At 37.4% G+C, this 23678-nt stretch overlaps 2 protein-coding genes across 3 annotated transcripts; one reads left to right on the forward strand and one right to left on the reverse strand.

Annotated features, from left to right (window-relative positions):
* Positions 1 to 807: 807 nt before the first annotated feature.
* LOC113678236 (WD repeat-containing protein 48) lies at positions 808 to 16460 on the reverse strand. 2 transcript variants are annotated; one of them, XM_027195114.2, is made up of 19 exons: positions 15957 to 16314; positions 15265 to 15340; positions 14087 to 14299; positions 11985 to 12059; positions 10616 to 10704; positions 9866 to 9967; positions 8791 to 9015; positions 8055 to 8120; positions 7610 to 7706; positions 7164 to 7261; positions 6315 to 6422; positions 5834 to 5930; positions 4677 to 4700; positions 4101 to 4208; positions 3661 to 3707; positions 3119 to 3298; positions 2254 to 2330; positions 1730 to 1928; positions 808 to 1351 (listed from the first exon to the last, which is right to left on the reverse strand). In XM_027195114.2, exons 1-19 carry the CDS (start codon positions 16176 to 16178, stop codon positions 1259 to 1261), a joined length of 2196 nt encoding a protein of 731 aa, XP_027050915.2. In that variant the 5' UTR covers positions 16179 to 16314; the 3' UTR covers positions 808 to 1258. The 2 variants fall into 2 exon arrangements, with proteins under 2 accessions (XP_027050915.2, XP_027050916.2); XM_027195115.2 differs by lacking the exon at positions 11985 to 12059 and having other exon boundaries at positions 15957 to 16460.
* Positions 16245 to 22592, forward strand: LOC149046766 (arylsulfatase B-like). The gene is made up of 7 exons (XM_089202833.1): positions 16245 to 16800; positions 19353 to 19439; positions 19743 to 19954; positions 20397 to 20608; positions 20830 to 21050; positions 21477 to 21802; positions 21991 to 22592. Exons 1-7 carry the CDS (start codon positions 16521 to 16523, stop codon positions 22204 to 22206), a joined length of 1554 nt encoding a protein of 517 aa, XP_089058959.1. The 5' UTR covers positions 16245 to 16520; the 3' UTR covers positions 22207 to 22592.
* The last annotated feature ends 1086 nt before the right edge of the window (positions 22593 to 23678 follow it).

The following is a 23678-nucleotide window of genomic DNA, read 5'->3' on the forward strand; positions in this document are numbered from 1 at the left end:
TAATGAAAGTCCATAACAGAAGTAATTTTAGATAGGCTTCTGTTCAGGGGTTTCAATAAAACCTGGTTTTTACCTTGTAAACCTCTCAACGCCGTGTGTTTAGCCTGCAAGTAGGCCCTATTGTTTGGGTGTTGTCTAACTACTCCTACTACGGGTACACATACATACACCTATAACACCATTGGCAGTTGTTTATGGATATTTGATACGATGTTAGCGACATCTACTCGTTTCGCTTTCTCGCTAATTATCTACTTCGTCTGTTTAAAGGTTCAATCCAAAGATAAAAGATCTTGAGAGGTATAGGGAGCTGAAAGAGTCTCCTGACTAACTTCAGGCAAAAGAGAAGTTTCGGTCAAATGACAGACGATGGTGATGCAGTTATTACTTCTTCATTTATTACTTTAATTGTTATTTATTTATATTTATTCATTTCAGTTACTACGTTCAGGAGAGTCCTGGAAGAGTTGGAATACTCCCAGGGCAATGCAGTTTTTGCAGGGGATGACAAAAAACAGCAGACCCCTACCGTCAGCTGGTGTTAGCCAGGCCTATTGCTGCAGCCGACATACTGCTCGACGCGGTCTTGAAAAGCGCCACCCCTCGTTGTCAAAAAAAATCATAACGTACATGAAAAATTTTGAGGAAAGACAAAACTAACTGAGTAGTTTTGTTCTTACGATGTCGATTTTCCTTGCCATTCAGCTTACTTTGCCTTCAACAAAAAACAGATGCAAACATGTCCTAGCAACTAAAAACCACTTCCAGCGTTTGGCTGGTTTCAGTAGAATACAACTTCAGACAGAGTACAGAATTTCAAATTTAATCATGCATTATATAGTTCTTAAATGACTGTTGTAATGCGACATAGTTTTAACTTATAATAGTTTTTATAAGGTTTAATGTACATTGTACAGGTGTGTAAGGCCGGGCTATCAAATTTGCACATCCAATTGTCGTCCGTCTGTCCTCCTCCTCAGCAGCATGCCACCATTGATAAAAATAAGCTAGCGAGCGTCGAAAAATAAATAAATATTCTCTAACATCTTCAGTGACTAGCAGCCCACTATTGTTTAGAGGAAGAACCTCTTCAAGCGCGCCGGCCCATTTCAGACAAAACTGACACCGATGTCTTGCGATAACTCTCACGTGACAGCCGGAGGCTCACGTCACGGATTTTTCTGTGAGGAAGATATCCTCGACCGAGTTTTCCCTCGCTTATCTGGCTCCATAGGAGACTGGGGCAGGGCTTACGGGTTCACTTCATGATTCGGTACTGTAGTACCAGGTCTCCTCCTCCTTTCCATATAAAATGTCGCACTGTCCGTAAGTCCATGCTAGGATCTAGTACCTACAAGAGGAACAGGATTTAACTTAAGACTTTGTGCTGACTGCAACGTGGTCCGAAGGAGGAAGTAGAAGACGCTAACCGATGTATGAAAAAAAAACAGACAGACGAACAGACAGAAAGACAAAGACTAATGACCGATAGACAAGAGCGAAGGACAAACACACCATCAGATACAGATATTTCTTGTTAACATAGGTAAACTAATCGCCGTGAAGTATTTCGTAAGTATCGAAAAAAAAGGATATCAAAAATTCTTAGCTACAACTGGGACAACCTAACATTCACAAACATCCACACATGGCTGATGATTTAAACCAATAAGATGATGGATACAAACTGACAACATGGAGTCATTTCGTTTATCAAGACAAAACTGACCTGCTCGTGACAAAGAAGCTCGACCCGGGCCTCCGCAAGCGCCAACAGTTCCTCGAGTTCTTCCTCGGTTGGCGGTCCGGCATGCTCTTTATCTGCGTGGTTACCTGAATTGCTGGCGTTTTCATTTCCCACCACTTTCTCGTACACGTGCTCAATGACTTTGCGCACGTGCAGCATATCACTGGCCGATAAGCGATCCCTGTAAACATTGGAAAACAACAGTTAGTTAGCAAAGTATTGTAAACCTTTTAACGTGGGGTCCTTCTTAGAGTTTTAGAATTAGTTTCAGTAGCACTTTAGACATATTTTATAAGTGTTTGCACATACTGGTAATCTGGGCTCAATTTCACTGCTCCCCTCAGCTTTTCCCTTGGTTTCTAGTTCGTTTCTACCCTTAGGGTAGGGGAGGGGGTCTACATTCCTTCCCAGGGCCGGTAATCAAATCAAGCCTATTTAAAAGGTATAAGACAACTTCCCAGTGAGGTGAACTGTAACCATTCACAATTTCATCTAAACTACTTTACCTCTTCAATGCCTTTGACGAGCTCGATGAATGAGGTTGCAAGAAGAACGCTATCTTATTGAATTTCGGGGACAGTTTCTGTAAATTTAAAAAAGTTGAGATAATGAATTAGTTGACAAAAAGAACCGATTCATTTCTAACCAAATTGTTGAGCTATGTTACAGCAAAGAGCTGGTGCATTTAAAGATTACAACACGCGCTAAAGGAACTTACCGCCAATTGTGGGATATGCTAAACTGAGTCGCTAAGAATAACATGCTGTGGTAGTCATGCATTCGGAGTTAGGTGTAGTTTGCAGTAAGTTGAGTTTCGTGTACTAATGTATGGTAGAGCAGCGTAAGGAAACTGCTAAAGAAAAATGTTCTGAGCCTGATTTGACTCACGTCAAGCTCACTAGATCCAAGCAAAGATTCTTGTCAGGCGGAGCCCGTTCAAAAATGAAAACTAAACACGTATTTTGTTACTACCAGTGACTTTAGGCACACACGTTTTTGAGACGGGAAGGGATGCTGGAGATCAATAGAATTTCGCTTCCAGTTACTCGCTTCCTTTACAGTCAATAGCCCTTCATTTAAAACTCGAAAATATAATTGTTTTCCAATCATTATTTGCATCCACTGGACGCCAACGTTCCGATTCCCTACAATGAATCCGTGAACAAACTGATATTCATATCAGTTGATTATGGAACAAAGAATGTCAGTTAATTATGGAACAAAGAATGTCAGTTTTTACCGACGCGCACGGAAACAATTTCAAAGGAAGGAATAGGAGACCGTTTGTTTCCCGTTATTAATTTTTTATCTCTGGAGCTAATAAATTAATCAGTAACCTGCAAGTTAATTTTGAATTTCAAAACTATCTACCTTAACTGTGACGTCAACTGCCCAGTTAGGGACAGTTTCAGCCAATAGATATGCTTCATTCTCTCCGGAGGCATCTGCTACCAGCAGGCGGAACAAAGTCCTCCCTGTGCCACTACTCTCTGTGAAGATCAGGGGGGTGTGTTCAGGAACACTGAAGAAACCATTGCCCATCATCACACGCTGGGAACACAAACCAAATTACCGACATTACATCAGGCGAAACTCGAGGATTATTTCACGGAACATTTGCTTCCTCTACTTTAAAATGCTACTACTATGCAAATTTCACGTATCTGATAAAACAAAAAGTCGCGCACTGTTAAGACGAATACTACTTGTCTATTTGGTATTTTACCAGGGATACAGATATCTTAACACAAATAGTACCATGTTTAAAACCAATCGTTACAAAACCAGACAAATAACCGTTGGGATTTGAGAATTCAAAAGAATCACCTTATCCTTTAACACTAATATCTTGGTAGTGATGATACTTAATTTTGCCTACACCATTCAATAGTTAACCTAAAGCAGCTACTTACAGACTCAAGGTTCAGGTTAACTTCACTGGCGCTTGCATCTCCGCTTTCTGTCAAAGTAAATAAACGTGGACATTGCGCATTGTTAAAGAAGACTTGTTCAGCATATGGAGAGTTGTTTTCAGAGGACAACCGTCACATTCACACACGTTTTTCAGTAAGCATTCTAGCAACGGAGTTCAGCATTATCATTTATTGCCTCGTAGTTTGCAAATTAGAATTCAAATTGAGAGTGCTCGAAATCTGATTAGGACGGTGAATTGTGATCCTAGAAACTTAGAAACTTAACTGTCAAAGTTATGAACTATACTCACACAGAACCATAATTGGATCAGCGGGACTGTTTGAGGACACGTGACACAATAACCTGTACTGCAGCATGTCACTACACTGGCTTGCTGGAAAGAGTCACGACGATCGAATCTTGTTTGTTTAGTACTAACCTGGTGAATCAGCTCTGGGAAGGTCTTGATCAGTTTCATCCGCTGTTCCAGTGTAGGTCTCCCTCCAGTGTTCCAATATGGCTTGCAAAAGAAGCACTCCGTAATTCACTGTGAGACACAGAACAGACTAAGTCAAATCACAACTGATAAATACTGGTAACCCTACCTGAGGAACACTTGGCAACTATGGCTACCTTGGTATGAGGATCATTTTAATGCCTCCTTTAATGTGCCTGGCAGGCCACAAGAGGAAGAATGTAAGACAGTGACAGTGACAAAAAGAAGAGATTTAATATGGGTTAAGAAATGTTCAAAGAGAGCTTTTCTTAAGGCACAGGTTAGCTTCTCAAGCTGGAAAATCATATATCTTCTTGTCAATGTTCGGAAGAAACATTAAATCCAGTCACATCAGTATCATGTCGTTGCAAGTTTGCCACAATGTCAGGGAAAAGGTGTTGGATGACTCATTTCATGCTGACCACCTTTTGCACCTTCTTTCATTGTCTGATGAAGAAAAGTAAATTTTCTCTGACTTAAATTTTACTTTTGCACAAAGCCACATGAACGTCTACTCACCATGCTTGACATCTGTAACATACGCTACACAAAAACAACAAAATGAATACAAATAGTCAGATTAAAGTGAAAATATGTATACCATGCATTTGAACCCCGGCATAAAGATTCTGTATAAGAGAGATAATGGCATTTATACGTAAAACAAAAGTACTGTGAAAATAAGATCCAGTAAAAATTAAATCATAACTGTACTCATACAATGACCAGCTCCAAAGTAGCCTTATAACTGAGTTGGTTTGATTAAAACACTGGTATCACAGGATGGACACAGTTTCACACTCCGTTCAAGCCTAGATTAATTTTCAGAATATCTTTTCACATGATATTTTCATGACCCGTTATTTTCCCGATTTAGAGGGGTGCATACTTTGCAACTCTTTAATTTAGCTATGAGGTCATGACCGAGAGCCCAATTTTTTTCCCGTCCGGCCCGATCTAAATCAAGAAGTATTTTATCATTTAACCCTTCCTCTTTCTTATTCTGTCTTCCTTCAAAAGCTTGCATGTCAACGGGCCGTGCGGCTTTTTCCGGCCCTGCTCACTTCATCGCTTACGGTCTTCCTACGGAGATTTTTGTCTATTTTTTTACAATATTAACGCGAGCAGGCCATAAGGGTCATAAAATATGTACGGATATTTGTGTGGATGTGTTAATACGGATAACAGGTGGTAAAAGTTCTCTTCTTGCTTGGTTATGTATTGTTATTCAGAACACGACTCGTTTACTCCACCTTATTTTTGCGAGTATAAGAAACTCTTATTTAATTTGCGCGTTGAAAGTAAAAGTATCGCTAAATTTTTAAGTAATTTGAGGTACTTGATTGTCTATTTAACTGGGCTAAATTTGCCTCGATCAAAATTAGAAGGAGTAGGAGGTATGGTGTCTGATGGTAACTGCGCTGAACGCTTGATCAAGTACGAGACGATACTCTATACCATAATGAACAAAAATCAATGCTGGCAAATTGTTTGGGAAAGTTAGTAAGATCTTGGTCGGATGGCTGGGCGAACAAACGTAGAGTCGTTACAAGTGGGAAATGAGAAAACCTCCGAAAATTACGCGCCGTCGAGTGGGGTGCAGGCCGGCATACATGTATAAACGAAAAAGAAACTCTCAGAATCTTGTATCAAATATATTTATAGTGACTCCACACCTTTCCCATCCACAGTTTTTGGTTCTAATCCTGTAACATCTGTTACTGAGATCCAAGCTGCAAAACAGTCACTCTCTTCCAAATTTATTGTGAGCATCTGAAATAAATACAACACAAGTACTTTTGATTTACACCAAAGCGGTCATTTCCACATAACAGTGTTTAGACTCATGAGAAGTTAACATTGACAAGAACAAAAATTGCCTCTTTCCTCTTACATTTCATTGACAACAAAACCATTTTCACTTATCTAAGCACGGATGAAATTTCAAAAAGCAGCTTTCTTTCACCTAAATGTTAATTTTTAAGAAGTGCACATCTTTTCGTTGTACCAGGTCAATCGTTCATCAAATCGTGACTCAATATGTACAGGTCAGCAAACATCGATTAAAAAACAGGAACGATCAAGAACTCAAACGATATTGATGTAATAAGGTATTGGACCTGACTAGACCTGATTTTAGAAAATTTTATCACTTACCCCAGTTTTGATGTCAACTGAAAACCAATTTGGTACATACACCATCTGAGTTCTTTTCTTGATTTCTTCTTCATAATCCACCAGACCAAGACCCTCGACCTTACATGCCTTGGATACGAAAACAAATAGCAAGCTACAGCCCTAATATTTCAACATTATCAGGCTTTATTCGTGACATATCACAAACGTTACTTTGTATTTAAAACCACTATTCAATAAGTTTTACAATTAACCAAACCAGGTGACAGTATATCCCATATGGATTTCTTTGGAAATTCGTCATAGAGAATTTTATTTTCATGACATCTTAATTAAAAACAATGGTCACTTGATCAAATGCCCATGGGTAACTATTTTTGAAAGCTCACCAGAAGGAGATCATCAGAAAAAGGTCATTTATTTGGATAGGTGCTTGGTTTTTTCTTTCAGAGAAGAACCTTTTTAAGCAAGAGCAACCAACTCAGTCCTTGCTAGGAAATCAAGTGACCATTTCTTCAAAGAAATTGTCCATGTTAATAAAAGTGGCAAATGAGACACAACAAAGAATGCTAAGTTTTTTTTGTGTTGTGACTCTGTGTGGGCTAGATGGGAAGATGTACCACAGTCGATCTCAATATTATTAAATGTCCCTTAACCCTTTACACCCTAACATCAGTATTTATATTCTCCATACTGTTCTCTGTACATTTACTAAGGTGCTGATGGGGAGAATTTGTCTGGCAATCAAGAGCTTCTTTAGTTGGCGATCATTTCCTTTATTCTCATGACATTAATGTGTAATTCAGTGGTGATATTGTAAGGAGAAATTAGATGCTAGTCACCCCTAGGGGTTAAAGGGTTAACACCTACTTTTAGCACATCCCAAACTGAGACTCTTCCCTCAGTGTCCTTTGTTATGACATGTCGTCTGTCTCTTAACACATGAAAATTCCGTATGCTAGGTGCCCCTGTCGCAAAACAAATTGGGAACATTTTCCACAAGAAAAGTAAAATGAAAAGATAGTTTTAAAAAAACACAGATGGGGTAAAGCAATCCCCACAGATGCAGGGAGAAGAATAGTCAACTTGTTTTTGCCTTTATTAGCTTTCTAAACAAATGAGATGTAGCAACTCATAGCCACTGAATTTTTAAGTCTAGCGTCATGGAAAATTAGATTTAATCAAGACTTGAAGCACTACAATTATTACAGAAAACTTCCAGAGTTTACATAGTGGTAAATGTAAAGAACATTGTGATAAAAAAAAATTCTATGAAACGTCTTCTATAACAAAATAACAAAGTAGATTTTGTGTACCTGGTATTGTCTTCTTTGGTGATGAACAAATGGGCTGAGGATCTGTATCTCCAACATCCATACCGTCCTGCTCATTTAGATATGGAATCTTAACTGGCTGTAAGGAGATATTCCAAACTTTAACTCAGACATTAGGATTGTTGCAATTATCAAAAGCTGTGGATCACTTTAATAGCAAACTTTAAATGTACCAATACTGTTTTACATAATGCTGTAAATTAAGTTTGGTGACTGGTGTTGGTAGACTTTGCTATTTCCATAGACCTCCTATTGCCCCAATAACAACAACTGCAGAATGGTTTTACTCTTCATTTCTTCTCAGTAGAAAAAAATAATTTGTTTCCAATTCTTTATCAGTGCTAAATGTAAAAACAGAAAATGATTGATAGTATCCTCTAAGATCACCTGCTGATTTAAAATCATTTTTTTAGTTTAGCATACTTACCCAGTTATTTATTGTAGAATTTGTTGTGGCAACCCACAAAGAATGGGCTTCATCACAAAGCTCCAACTATAGGAAAAAAAATATAAGTATGAAAGGTCACCTAATTTGTTCATCATAAATAAAACAACATTCAGAACAGCAAATTCTCATCTCTAGGCCAAACCACATAATTTAAATATGTGAAAATGGCCTTCACTCTTACAGACTTATAAACCTACCTACATTCCTGCAAGACTTAAAAATAACACTATTTAAATAATTAAGAAAAATCCTTGACACTATATTGATCCATATCAATGTTCTTTCCTGACATCCAATTCAATGTAACTTTCCTCCTAGTTTTATTCCCTTTGAAGTACCTTTGAAAAAGTGGTCATATAGGGAGGTAATTCTCAGGGTATGGAAGAATTTTACCTAAAAGAAAACTCTCTGTCTGAATGGGCAATGGAAAATTAGCTGTGCAGTATCATTTCTGAATTACAAAATGTGGTGATAACATTAAATATCATTGCTTAGGTTGGGTTTACCATGAAATGCACCAATCACAGCTAAGAAAAAACCAACCAATCAGAGCTGCAGTTTATTTACTTCAGAAGGATAAAGTCACCCTTACGTTGGCACCCTTCAGATTAGCAGTGTGCAACTGCTAAATTTTACCAACATTTTAGTGACTAAAATGCATAATCATTGCCGTCAAGTCAATTGTTTAATTCATTCAAACATAGAAGGCACTTACTTTTAAAACTGGAGCATCCTCCACAAATAAAAGAGTTGAAGAATTCTCCATGTTCAGATCAGTCCACATGACATGTTTGTCTCGACCACTTGAGTAGAACCCAGTAAAGTTGTCATTAGCACACAATGCCCATACACCTTCCCCATGAATTCTGTATGTAGTGATACATCTCTGTTGTCCTAATGACCAAAGGCGTATAGTTCCATCTGAGCTTCCCGACAGACACTAACAAACAACAAAACAGTAATGTCCAGAAGAACTAAACACATGTAATCTATCATGGCTAGTTAAACAAAACAAATACATGCAGACTCAATGAGCTTAATGAAAAGTTTGAAAACCAATGACTTATGTACCCAAACAAATACCAGAAAAGAAATAACAGTCCAGAGGCAATCATTATCTGCTTCACAGACATAAAAAAAACCCATTTAATCTCCCCAACATGAGAAAGTAAAGTAAAGGCTTTATACAGGTCCAAGTGGCCCATGGGGCCGGCGCTTAACTCCAGTTTCATAAGCATGAAGTGGCTAGGAGTATTGCTACTCCCCCCTGGATGGGATGCTAGTCCATCGCAGGGTTACCCCCAGCATATTTGCTGGTAGCCATTTGTACACCTGGGTGGAGAGAAGCACTGTGAGAGTAAAGTTTCTTGCCTAAGAACACAACACAATGACCCCAGCCAGGGCTCAAACCCAGACCACTCAATCCAGAGTCGAGTGTACTAACCATGAGGCCACTGTGCCTCCACAAAACATGAGAAAAGTAGTGGAAAAAATAGTCATGACCAAAATTAATCTTCAATCTTTCAAAACAGTGACATTAAGGCAACTTTCTACTTCTAACCTTTTGTTATTCATCTTCCAGCTCTTTTCTAATGGAACATATCATACAGCGCATATCACTAGCCAGTTTCTGCAATCTCTTGTTCAATTTCCATTAGGATTATCATTCCCATTCCTATCAATACCCACTCATTTCAGATCTTTGTCACACAAGCCAAAGTGTTGGTTCAACAGATTTAAAACCCATTCTCTTTCAAATTTAGTATTATTAAACTCAACAACATGGTTACCTGTGTTCCTTCAGGATTGATGATGATAGCCTTCACATTATCTGTATGACCTTTCAGTTTCATGACTTTTGAACATGTTCGAGGATCCCATACTCTCAAAATCTAACAACAAAAAAGACATGCTAAGCCTTCCTACAAATATAGCTTGAAAAAAGATCCATTCAAAGTATTTAGTACTTCCATTGAATGAAGGAACAATGGCAAAAATATTTATTAATTTGTATCATTATCAACCTAACTTTTCACAAGTATTACCCTGAATTTAAAACACCTGGGGTCAGTTGTTCCAAAGCATATTAACACTCACTCAAAGTTAAATTTTAACCTGGGTTTTTTTATTACCTTTGTTCAAAAGCCTTTTTGAGATGATTTTCTCTGTTACTTTCTGAGCATATAATAATCAAATTCCAGACAAAAATAATTATACTGAATTTTCTTTTAAAGGTTTCAGATGCAAAATCAGACTTCACAATAACCCTAGGTTATCTTAACCAAGCTTTGAACAATCATGCCCTGCACTCTATCAAGGGCTTGAATAATAAAAAGAATAAATTATTAACTCTAACTATCAAAATCACTCTCAGTGACAAAAATTACTCATGTTACAACTTTGCCCTTGTATTACATGAAAAATGCACTCATTTTCACCCCATCAGAAGAGCAGAATTCTTTCATATATTACATTATTAATCTCCTAACACTTTACACTGTTATAAACCATGAAGAGTTGACCAATTCAATTAACTTTACCTTCTCAGTAGAGCCAGAGATGAGTACAGTGCCCATGGTGTTTAATGCCAAGCTGTATATTGAATCTTTTTGACCATTCAGTGATGAGGCTGACATGAAAAAAAACAAAAAAACCAATCAGTAAAAAAGAGAAAATTTTGAAAGAAATGCAACTCACACAAAACCAGTAGTGAACAGAAAAAAAATCAGATTTTAACACTCTGATTCCCCCCTCCCTGTACCTATCCAAAAATAAACTTCATGGAAACCTCTTAGATCTTACTGACACTTGAACGAACTATATATCAGTCTCTGGGATAATGATGCAGGTGAAAATAGAATTTAAAAAAACAACAACATTCCCTACCACACTAAAATGACTGGCCTTTGTACTACATATACATTTTGTAGCAGGGTCATGAAGTTCTTAGTCCAAGGATTTGAATCATCTCATCAAGGAAATAAATAATATTTCTTTATTTGTCAAATAAGATGGATATCACAGAAACCTTGCAGTGTTTCTGACATCACTGCAATTCAAAATTTAGCTAAAATTGACCTTGTGCATAGTGCCCTTAGCTAACATTTTCATAAATAGTTGTGACACAAAAATGCCTGGTGTGTATGCCTTTGTCAATGCAATCTTTCCTCAGTATACTCTCCCTGGTAAAATCAACATTCTGCAGCATACAATAACCCATACATGAGTTATCAGGAAAAAACTAGCCAATAATTTAAGAATTTCTATGCTAGAAATTTGCCAAAGAGGACCCAGTGGCCCTTTTTCAATTTAAGGAGGACCTATTTAGAGAAACAGGGACCAAAGAGGAGTTTTGATGTGAGAAAACAAAGAAGAGAAAGAAAATTGAGACAGTACAGTAGCTTCGTGTATAGTTAGCAACTCTCAAATCAATTTTTTGGTCAATCATGTTTTCAAATAATTTATTTTAATAAAAAAACATATAACTTTTATAAAATACTTATCCCTTGGAAAATTTTTTTTCTATTACCATTTGACGCTTAGCTATAAGTTTTATATGGCTTTCATTTTTAAAATCTTGCAGAGTTACACTCTAGAATTAACCTTTTTTCTTTTTCATGAGTATAAATATCAAGGGAATTTTATGTGTGGGCCTATAAAGCTTAACTCACAACCTTTTTCTTCTTTTTCAGGTTTCTTTTTTTATGACAATTGTTTTTAATTGTTATTATGAATACTTAATGAGTATATTTAATCAGTATTTGCTGTAGTTGAACGATTCTATCCCAAATAAAGTGAGCAAAAAGAGCAAAACTGTGTTGAAGCAATTCTCTCATTTACTTCAAAAGATAAAATGAAATTTAACAAAATATACAATGCAACTTAAAATCATGTTGGTTGACTACCTACAGGGTGCATGAACATCATAGTGCAGATTACTGATACATCCTTCTCTCAAGTGGTTACCTTCACCTCCCTGGCTACCTGATATTTTAATAGCCAAGCAGTAGGAATAGTAAAAAAAAAAAATGAACAGGTCAAGTGTTAAAAATCCATCACAAAGAAGTACTTACATGCAACTGTGTTCTATATGGGGAGTAAAATCACTAATATTGGCTCGACGTATGCAATGGCATGAAGAGGTTTGAGTAAGTGCTAATAAATTATAAAAAGAAGATTCATAAGAAATGCATTTCAATAAATTTAACAGACAAAGAAAAGAGTGATTCGCAAGGAAATCATGTGCTGTTTCCTTTGCATATAACAACCTTCAAAGTGATTTAACTCAACCCACTGAATATAAATTAAACAGAATTCAAAGCTATGGGTATAGAGGCAGGATTTTCTCTGTTGAAAACTCTGAAGTCAAACTTTTAATTTCTTGTTTAGCCCATACCAAAATGGTGGAAAGGTCCACTAAGAAAAAGATCCATTATATCATTAGTTTTTCAAATGATATTAACACTCAGTCAGGTTCAAGAGTAGCTGCAAAAAAAATTCAGCATTTCTCTTCCAAATTGAGTTCTTGGCAATAAACCATAACCACCATGGGTTTATCTTATTGATTAATCTATGAGGTGATAATTCAGTTATCATTATATTACTTTATCCAGAATTCTGGCTTAGTCTATAACTTAAATTATTATCTTATTATAACTTACAACAGTCATTTAATCAAAACTTGGACATTGTATACCTGTCAAGTATACTTAGGTAGCTTTTAAGGTTGGTTTCAAAAGTTATTACATCTATTCATTTTCAAGTTTACATGTATTAGCCAAGCTGGGAGGTTAGAAGTACAGCTATTCGTGGAGTTAGTTTATTTTTAATTGTATTATCAGCAAACAGAAGGTTACAGCCACAAAAAAGAATTAACCACAAACACACTTCTGCACAGAATATTTCAAGTTTGATAGGCAAGTGCTAGGAGCCTCTTTAATAGGCGTAATTTACAAATAGATGGGTTAAGGAAATCTAAAACCTCAGTTCAACTACAAGAACACTCTGCTAAATTTTATATGTACAAGTGTAAATTGAATTCTAAGAATCCCTCCATACGAGTTTATAAGGCCAAGATCGGGGAGATATACCAGGTGGAAATGAAGATAGCAGCAAAGTGGAATAAATTAGCCAAACATTTTCAGAGGGATAAGCTTTTGCCATATATTGGTTTGTGGGATGGGTGTCATCCAAACAATGCAGAGTAGCACAAGAAGTCAAATTTTATTGTAAAGCATACGATTTCGCTATATACTATTAGTAAGATACTGTAAGTAATTTACCGTAACATATTGAAAGTAGTGTAATATGTCATAAAATAATGTAAATGTAATGTAATGTAATAATGTAATGTAATGTAATGTAATGTAATGTAATGTAAATAAGAGTATTGTGTAGGTAGTGTAAGTAATAGAGAGTAAGTCATCTACTGTAAACAAGTTTATTATACACTATACTTTGTTAGTAGTGTGTTCTCAGTAAATTATTGTAAGTGATGTGTTGTAACTGTGTCCTGTAGTGTATTGTAAGTAGAGTAATGTTTTGTAAAATGCCAAAAATAAAGAAATTACAAAAAAAAAAACAAAAAAACAAGAACACTCTGTACCAAAAACTCTCACTCTTCTACTGTCTGTAAAAATTATCCAATCACATCTTTCTCTATCTCCAAACAGAATGGAATAGAAGTCTATCTTACTACGAGACCAAAAAAGTGATGTGCTAAGCAGATCTAAAACAGTTAAACACCGCACAACCAAACAATTTGCTTAGTTTGTATTTTCTTATTTTTAGGCTTCACACTACACAAGAAGCAATATGACAACTTTTGTGCAAAAATAACACAATTTCTAGCCCTCTCTTCATATTTTATCTTAGGAAGCAAATTCAAACCCTTTCTATCTTCTTAAAGTACAGTGTATGGTATTCTCTTCTTCCTTTCATCATTATTAAACTATGTGCAAGCTTTGAGGTATAAATCAATAGTTCATGTATAATTTTATGGTTTGACTCACTTGTGACTGTATTATTTGTAGCTGTAAGAGCTGTTAAAGTGTTGACATCCCACAGAAATATCTGCCTATCAAGTCCTCCAGAGGCCACCAATTCTTTCTGACTGGCATAAGCAAGTGCCTTGACATAGTCTTTGTGAGTGCGCAGGGTAGACATACAGAAACTCCGTCCAGAATCCCACACTTTAACAGTTGTATCAGATGATGCTGATAATACTGGAGAATAAATTAGAAAAAGGTTAACATGCATGTAACTGAAAGCTATGTAATCATATCTGCCATTTAAGTTTAGCTTCATTTGCATTAGAGCTATTTACTGCAACCCTCTAAGCTGCAACCATTTTTAGAGACCATGGCTAGTGGTTGGCACTAGCAACTTGAATTGGAGGTTTACAGAGTTAAGCACTCAGAAAACTTGTGATGAAAAGTTAAAAACTTCAACTCTTAAGGACAAAGTCAGTTCCAAACTAGGCCAAATTTAGTTTTTTCAAATAGTTGAAAGCTAAGCCATCTGTAGGAAATACAGTCAAGCCTCAGTCAAATATTACTTATTGGGCATTCACAACATGCACTCAGCTTGGCAGTCTGAAAATATGATTTTTGCCAGCATGTTATGTTGATGTAAGAGGTTGTTGGTTAGCTTTAACAATCTTTTGTAAATACTTTTGGAAAATGTCATCAAGTTGTGCACAATGATTTGAGAATTTGTTTATTTCTTGCCTAAAATTGATACCTGCTTTTGTTTGTTTTGTTTTGTTTTTTTTTTTTCAAGGTACTCAATTTTAATTTTTGGTTCTGGACTCTGGATTATCTGGACTATTCAGCCCAGTCTGGAGTCCGGATGACCCAGATTTCAACTCTAAAAACAAAACTTGACCTTGAACAATATGTTCAACTAAGTTTTGGCCTACTATGTGACCTTTTCTCATTGTGTTAAGCATGAGAATCAGCTAAAAATCACAACAATAATTTAATGATAATTATAATATTTTGGCACCTCAAAAGTGAATGTGAATAAATTCTCATTGCATAGCCAATTGCCTAAAAAAGTTATTTGCTTAGAACAGAGAAGGGAAAACAAATCATGGCTCTCCAGCAAGAAATCAATCGATTTTTCCTATTATTTATAAAAAAAAAAAAGCCATCTTATCATGGTATATACAAGAAAGTGACTCTCTTACTTGTTCTACCATTGCAGCAAAGGACTATATCATTCACCCAGTCTGTGTGGTGTTCAAGTGATGCTATGTAATAGTTCTAGAACCAGACAAATAATAACTGTTCTTCAAATTGATACAAACTTTACATGAAGTGCAAGTCACCATGTAACCAATCACAAACCCCTAGCATATGTTTTTACTAAATACAATTGAACAGTAAAACATTTTTGTTGTATATGGATCTCTAGCTAAAATTCAATAATTCATTTTGACTTTGTACCCTTTGAATGGAACTAAACTCTTTCCTTGCTCCACTTGCCCCTCCACCCCTGGGGTTCATACCAACAGGTGACCTGAGATGCCTCACACATCCCCATACAAATCACACTTCCTAAATTGAACAAGGTTCATTTTGAAGATACTGAATCATTCTTTTAATAAAAACAGCCCTAGATACCCATCGAGTGAAGATACTGCTGGGCTGGAAAAAAAGACATGTTGAATCTTCATCCTCCTGCTTTCATTTGGTTTTAACTCAGTTGAGCTTGTTTACGTTTGTAAATAAGTCTTCTTTATTTCACATTTACGAACTATTATTTTCCACGAACAAGAACCAGAGCGAAAAACTCTGAGTCCTTCTTCCAGCTCCAGTTCATAAGAAAAAGCAAGTCATTCTACGCAAATGTTAATATTACACAAATAAAACTGCACACCTTGTCTACAGTTGTGTTCCAACATCGAATGATAGAATCTCGTCCTGCAGAATACAGCCGACCAGTATGTTTATCAAACTGAAGCGCATTTACACCTGACCGATGCAGAGGTTCTTCTTCGTCTCGTATCACAAACGAAATTGTGACTTTTCTCCTCGGCATGGCGTGGTTGTGAGGATGGCCATGCGAGTGGCCAGAAGGCGGCCGCATCCCTGCCGCCATCTTGCACTTCTTCCTGTCACAACATCAATTTAGGTTCCAGTTCTCCGATTCTGATAATCCATCCGCGGAATATCCTCCTAGACAGGTATCATTACTCGATGTTTCCAATCAGTAAGGTCATGATAGGAAAGGAAAATTTTAATTTATGGAATATTGTCGAATTGATTGTCAGAATACCAGAGCTAGTTTTATGCTCGGTGCAAGCTTCATCTAGCGTCATCTAACATCATCTCCCACCATGTGTAAGGGAAACCAAACACAAACAAAAGACAGTTAAGTCCCAGTCCCGTGACAATCATGTGACATTCCCTAGAGAGTTATGTCATTTCAAATCCCCGTAATATGTCTCTCGTGAGAAGTCTTGTTGCGTTTGCGTTCGCATTTTTCGTGGCAGTGAGTCCTCTGGAGGCAAAAAAGCGAAAATCATCTCCTCCGCACATTTTGTTTATGCTTGCTGATGATCTCGGGTGGATCGACGTTGGATTTCATGGATCAAAAATCAACACTCCAACCATTGACTCGTTGGCCAAAGAAGGGGTCATACTCGACAATTATTATGTTCAACCTGTTTGTACACCAGCCAGAGGAGCACTTATGACTGGAAGATACCCCATTCACACAGGTATGGTTAATGTGCCGCTGTTGCTTTGGTATTTCGCGTAAAGCACTACTACTTTCGCATTCCGTGACAATAACTACAAAATCCAATTGACGTAAGGTAACACTATCTATGTTAACATTCTGAACCTGACCTCCCCCGAGCAAGGTGAATTATCTTCGGAAAAGGCATGTTAATGTTTTTGAGCTTTTGCTTTCGGCTTGGGATAGTGATAAAAAAAAGAAAAATGATTGCAGTGTAGTATCGGATTAGCTTGGCCTGGGCAGGGTACCTTAAATTTTCTTTTGATGATAGTTGGATAACATTAGGAGTGTTTCACATCCCCCGAGAATTCAGCGAAGAACATCAACGTTCGTTAAAAAGAAAAATATGGAATTGTTCAAAGGTGTGCGTGAAAAATTAACCAAATTTGAATTTGAATTTGTCAATAAATGGGTCGTTCTGACAAGTGGCACCTTAGAAAGCAAAACAAAGTACGAGGTCTGCACAAAACAAATGCTCTTACCTTAGAGCGTATCACTACCACACCGGAAAAACTGTAAAACAGTCCTTGCGTGGATTTTGTTTCGTAAACTACTGTTTCAGGGATCTGAATATCAGTATTTTAGTGTTAAAGCTATTAATAAAAATAAAGAGAACAGCCATAACCATAATGAATGCATGCCATGCAGAAGGGTTCAGAAACCATGCCAGCCGCTTAACAACATCACAGCACAGACTTAACCGAAAATCTCATTAGTGATATGTAAATTTATGGATAATGAGGTCATTTAGGTGTGCACGTACCTTCCTAATTTATAATACTAGAATTTGGCATGACAACAGGATTGTAAATCAGGTTATAAAACGTGGTAAATGATACTATTTGTACCAGTAACACAATATGCTTTGGCGTGACTTTGTCAAGAGGTCATAATGTTCAATAAATGTACAAACTGAAAGATTGACCTCTGTTTTAAATTTTGCCAAATCGCCTTGGGGAGCGTTGCGAGTCATCCCAGGGTTCCTGGTCATCCCAAAGAAGGAATGAAAAGCGGAAAGACAACCACGCCCCTGTTTTTGTTTACATACGAGCAACAGCAGGGAAAATCATTCATATTACAAGAGTCGAGCTGGCCTTCAACAGGAGAAGCGTCACACATGCCAAGAATAAATCCACCGTGCCACACTTTGTTGTTCTTGAAATAAAAACGTACAGAGTTTCTTAATGAGGGCCTTTCCGCACTAGCGACAGAGTTATTAATTCAGACAAATTTTCTGTTATCACCAACATTTACACGTTGGCGTCACGCGTCATGTTTTACACGTCAGCGCCTGATGTTTTACAACATCAGGCGCTAACGGAATTTGACGGCTTTGAGATAGTCAGACGAAACAAAAATTTGTCCTTTTATATTGTGGGGACAATCAATTGTCTGCTAGTGCGGAAAGGCCCTAAGTTTCAAGAAGAGAATAGAGAAAGCCCACACCAAGTTCAAGAGAAACATATTTCGGAGTTATATGCTCCGGTAGAGAACGGTCACTTAAAAACGAAGAAAATAGCAGGAAATAGCAGGCAGAATATTGTCTTTTGTAACACAATAACATCATCAGGCTTTAACTAACTTTCAGAGCATACGGGTTTGGAGATGGCACCTCATTCAAAACCGACCACACTTAAGAGCAATATTTATGGAACCAGCCCTATTATCGTACCGCAAGGAAGAGTCCCTTAAAGATATCCTTGCCAGAGCTAGATTGTAAATTCGCTTGCGATCGGTAGGAGTCGTTCAGCCCACGGTCAACACTCATCATTCGTTTCGCGTGACTGGCACCACGCACGAAGCTCGTCGACGCTTTGATGCTGTAAAATCTCTACAAATTGGATATTAGTTAGACATTTGATGCCAAGACTATCCTTCCTGTCATTCCACAGGTTGAAAGTGGACTCTCGAAGCAGAATCTATGGCTTTAGGCCTTCCACGTAATAGAAGGCGAGATGCTATCTACGGTCCCAGTTACAAACAAAACTTTCTTAAGAAAATTTCTAGAAGCCACAAAAATAACTACTCAAAATAAAACCATAGATAATTTAGGAGGAATATCACAACAATTTAATATTTCAATGTATTTAAATCGCTCGGATGCACTTGGATGATAGGCGTCACAGTGGAAACTTCACGATTTTTTTAAAATTTAAATGGTATTGAAAAAAGCAGATGAAGCGCGCAATGTCTTGTGGTTGACTAGGATCCTTTGAGGACCTTTAAAGGGTAACTTTAAAGAAACTGTGGTGCTGCGTCGCTGGGAATTATAAGAAGAGATTTTGGTTCTATCAAATAAGTCGATGATTAAATTGGCCACCGTAAAGAGTTTCTAAACCTGATGTTTTTTCGTCCGTGCAAAACAACAGTGCAAAGGAGACCAGTGTGAGAGCCGGCTGCAGATAGAAATTACTTTAGCACTGAGCCAGTAGTTGGTCTATTTACCTACCAAATCATAAGTAAAGGGGGAGGGTGCATCATGATTAGCTTATATGTTATCAGATCATTTACTTTTTTAACCGACTCTTGCAGGACTTCAGCATGAAGTGGTTCACCCCACAAATCCATTTGGATTGCCATTAGATTTTCAGACCCTTCCAGAACAGCTAAAGAAAGTTGGTAAGCCACAGCCTTCCAAGATTCCGGCCCTTCAATTAAAAGAAGAAAAGATTTTTTAATTCCAATGATATTTATTCTAAACAACAATTTTTTGTAAGAAAGAAGCCCTTCACACCAAACCGTAAAAGCTGATCAACTTAAATGGGCGCCTTACCCGACACCCATTTCGCGTTGCTTTCTGTCTATGCTCTTCTCTATGATTATGGCGTTTTGGTTATACCTCATTCTGCGCAAATAAATCTTCAAAATACTTCAGTAATTCAATTTACAAATGGGGTGGATTTCTTAAATGTTTTCTATCAGGTTACGCGACTCATTTGGTTGGCAAGTGGCATCTTGGTTTCTACAAATGGCCTTATGTTCCAACCAACCGTGGTTTTGACTCCGCTTATGGATTCTGGGATGGTGCTGAAGATCATTATGATCACACGCGTGACAAAGTGGTTGATTTTCGCAACGGAACCGAACCTGTTTTAGACCTGAACGGAAAATATGCAACATTCGAATATGTCAAGGTCTAATAGTTAATATTCCCACGTAATTATGGTTTATAACGCATCATTTGTTAGACTTAGGCGGTAAATTACGATTAGTCGATGCAAAGACCTGTCGTGGAGGACAGTGAGGTCTATAATGCCATATCTTCTCACGGCCCCTATGACATAAATCAACTATGAGTTTGATTCTCCTATCAAACGGGGTTCGAATTCATCGCCGATAACCTCCCAGTATAGTGTTTCAGACTTCCCACAACGTTTGCTACGGCCTAATTAAAGTTATACGCTTTTCGTGACGCTAGCACTTCTACAAAGAAACTCCTTCTCTCCTACCTACATCCTAAATGCATATTTTATCTTATACTTTTCTCAAAAGATATTGCAATACTAGGGCTACGATGAACTGTGTTATGTCCGTAATGAGTATTTCACGGTTGTTTTTATTTTATGATTCCATCAGAGGATAGAGGAGATTTTGGATCAACATGACCCAAAACAGCCCCTGTTCCTGTACATGGCCTTCCAGAATGTTCATAATCCCATCCAGGCACCAGACCAGTATGTGGACAAATTCTCGTTTATTCATCAAAAGATGCGCCGAGTGCATGCTGGAATGGTCGCTGTACTGGACGAAGCTGTTAGCAACATCACGAAAATGTTTAAAAAGAAAGGGTGAGTTTCGTATCAGTTTCCTTGAAGGTTTCATATTTTAATTCTATTGTGAGCTTGAGCGGCCATTATCCTGGATTCGTGCTATCACAGTGCTGGGCAAGACTCTTATTACACGAGGATCTCTTTGGGTTTTCTATGTGCAAAGTTTACGGCAGCCGTGATAACTCTGTTGATTTGAAGGGTGAATACAAGCGTTTGTGATCTTCATTGTTCTCGTCCAGGCTATGGGAGAACACTTTAACAGTCTTCAGTACTGATAATGGTGGAGAACCTACGTATGGCGGATATAACTGGCCTCTTAGAGGAACAAAACATACCTTATGGGAGGGAGGAGTGAGAGGTGCTGCTTTTGTCCACGGAAAAATGTTAGAAAAGACCGGCGTGAAATGCGAAGGACTTCTACACATCAGCGACTTCTTTCCTACTCTCATCAACCTTGCAGGTGTGGTTATCTATGACTTCATTTCCACTTCTCTGATTATCCCTCACTTGAAGATGTGTCTTTTTCCATTTAGGTTTGAAGATTTTTAAGAAAACTAATTCTGTAAAGAGTTAGTCCGTGTAAATAAGACTCTCGAGCAAACATCTCGTATGGAACATAATCCAGAAAGGCAAGAGTTATCCATGAAGTTACAAACGTAGCGAGAAATAGAGTGAATATCATAATTGAACATCTTTCGTCATAATGTTTGTTAGATTTGTTTACTTTACTCTTTCAGAGAATAAGTCGTAACACCTGAGAGTTAATTTAGTAAATAGTGTTCTTGCCTCATTTCTTCTTCCCTTTCTCCTCCACTGCTTTGTCTTTCGTGTGTTTGTTTGTGGCAACCTTATAAATAATATTCTTATCATTCTGGTTTTACCACAGGTGGTTCGTACGATGCAAAACATCCTATCCCCATTGATGGCTTTGATGTGTGGAGCACTTTGTCACGTGGAGAAGCTTCACCTCGAACAGAAATCTTGCTTAATATCGATAATCCGCCATCTGGGACAAGTAAAATGTTGGGAGTCAACTGGCAAGGAATGGCTCTTCGGAAGGGAAGCATGAAGCTTTTGATGAATGTTAAAAATATCACCTGGTTTAAACCACCCGAGCTGGGCGGAGTTCCAGTTGATGTTCTTTTGTCTAAAGGGTTTCTTAAAGATGAGACAAATGAAGAGATTCTGGAGCAGTTGAGGATCTCTTACATGGTCAGTGCTTTAATATTTGAATCGTTTTTCCCTCACCAGTACCTCGAAATCACTACCTGAATTACAATAGCAATACGTAATCAACCCTCAAATATATTTATGCAAATCACTCCGTATGGCAGAACTTCTACATCGAATCATTATTAAAAGTTTATATATGTCCAGTTCTTTATGTTGGAATCTTACAGGGAAATGCGGACCTTTTGGACGTTGTACTTTATAACATCACAGCTGATCCCGAAGAGCGACACGACCTCAGCACCGAGTTACCTGATGTTCTAAAGGAGATGAAAGATAGAATGAATTATTACCTAAACACTGCAGTTCCTGCCGCCTACAAACCTGCTGACCCAAATGCACTAAAAGAGGCTCGTAAGCATGGCATTTGGGGACCGTGGATGTAGATCGGAGCTGGTCGCATCAAGCTCGTCGAGAGTAAAGAGAGAGAAAACTGTTTTACTCAAATAGGTATTTTACATTTGTAGGGTATCAAAGGCAAACGTTGTTTTTCGTTACAGTTTTATTGATTCCAAGTCACTTTGTGAATGGTATCCCTAGTTTTACAAGCCATTACATTGTTAATAGCACAAGTGAGTGAGTTTTAGCCTCTGATTTTTAATAGCATGTCTTAAAACAGGATTATCGACTGTAAATGTAATAATGGTGGGGAAGACAAAAGTGACATGTAAGAATGATTTCGGAGTCACCTGATTTTTTGACTAGCGGTAGCAACAATCAAATTTGTACTTTGATGTAATGGAAACCACAATAAATGCCTTTGTCTGATTTATTCCGTTCTCTTGCATTAATTTATTCAGTGGCTTTGTGTGATGCTGTTGTATTGTGAGTTAATGTGACAGAGTTGTTACTTTCGTCATTAACCACTCTTAGCTGTAGAGTGAAACTGTTTTAGTAAAATATCCTTTAATCAAAGTACTCTGTGAGCAAACTCGTGAATTGACACATGATTTTTTTAGATTATGTTTAATGTTATCTGGTTTAGGGAATTTTGTGATTGATTGTCATATCTAGAGTACGAGCAGTAGTTTAGTGTTCGCTGATGTAGCAAAGAGACAAAGTAACGTTGGGATAAGAAGGCATTACAATTGAAATGATCATGCTATTACATTTGACAAGGTGGGATGATGTCATGTGTTTTAAACGTCTATCATTTTTGTTTCTGGTTCAAAAGAAAAAGTTGGAAGTAAATGTGGGTGAAAAGTGAAATTTACTGTCTTTCTTTGTAAATATTAGAAAATCAAGGCAATACTGTCTTAATGAAAACATTCACGATTCCCCTTTTTATCAAATGAGACAAACTGGAACGAGTTTTGAGTGATATAACTAAGCCAAGCCTGCCACCGTCATTTTGGATCTTCGCCTGGGTAGATTTGAGTCACGTGCTAGGCAACGTATAATCAATAACAAGATAAAATTTCATTTCAGGCCTATTTATCAATTTTGTGGTGTGTAACTTTCGCATTTTAGTACGTTGTATGTATGTTGAATCTTCAAATTGTCTTGAAACTTAAAAGAAAATTGTTCTTTAAAAATTCACTGAAAATCGGTAGCTAAAAGTGTTTGTTTAGGTGTTATTTGATTTTCGTGTTAACTTGTTATTTCGTCAGTCGCCGGCATCTTCTGTTGCTTCACACAGGAAAAACAAACGGGACGAAACGTAATGATCAATTTTGTCCTCAATCTCACGCCATAATAGAAAAAGCTTTTGAACATCCGTAAACTCCGAGCGTTTCGCAGTAAGTGATATTTTCAATGAATCTTCGGATTGTTTTCAAGTTCAAGGATTGTAAATTACAATTTTATGAAAAACGAAGGTTGTTCTGTTATTTCAGTGTGAACCCTTGCATGCCTACCA

This window comes from Pocillopora damicornis, chromosome 4, assembly GCF_964200805.1.
Source record: "Pocillopora damicornis chromosome 4, jaPocDami1.2, whole genome shotgun sequence".
Taxonomy (NCBI): domain Eukaryota; kingdom Metazoa; phylum Cnidaria; class Anthozoa; order Scleractinia; family Pocilloporidae; genus Pocillopora; species Pocillopora damicornis.

Excerpts from the sequence above, each read along its gene's own strand:
- LOC149046766 (XM_089202833.1), top strand. The coding sequence starts at position 16,521 with ATGTCTCTCGTGAGAAGTCTTGTTGCGTTTGCGTTCGCATTTTTCGTG. Across the intron at positions 16,801-19,352 it reads AAGATACCCCATTCACACAG|GACTTCAGCATGAAGTGGTT; the intron begins GTATGGTTAATG and ends CGACTCTTGCAG. Across the intron at positions 20,609-20,829 it reads AAAATGTTTAAAAAGAAAGG|GCTATGGGAGAACACTTTAA; the intron begins GTGAGTTTCGTA and ends GTTCTCGTCCAG.
- LOC113678236 (XM_027195114.2), bottom strand. The coding sequence starts at position 16,178 with ATGGCGGCAGGGATGCGGCCGCCTTCTGGCCACTCGCATGGCCATCCT. Across the intron at positions 15,341-15,956 it reads GGAACACAACTGTAGACAAG|AACTATTACATAGCATCACT; the intron begins GTGTGCAGTTTT and ends GTCTGGTTCTAG. Across the intron at positions 1,929-2,253 it reads TCGTCAAAGGCATTGAAGAG|GGATCGCTTATCGGCCAGTG; the intron begins GTAAAGTAGTTT and ends CAATGTTTACAG.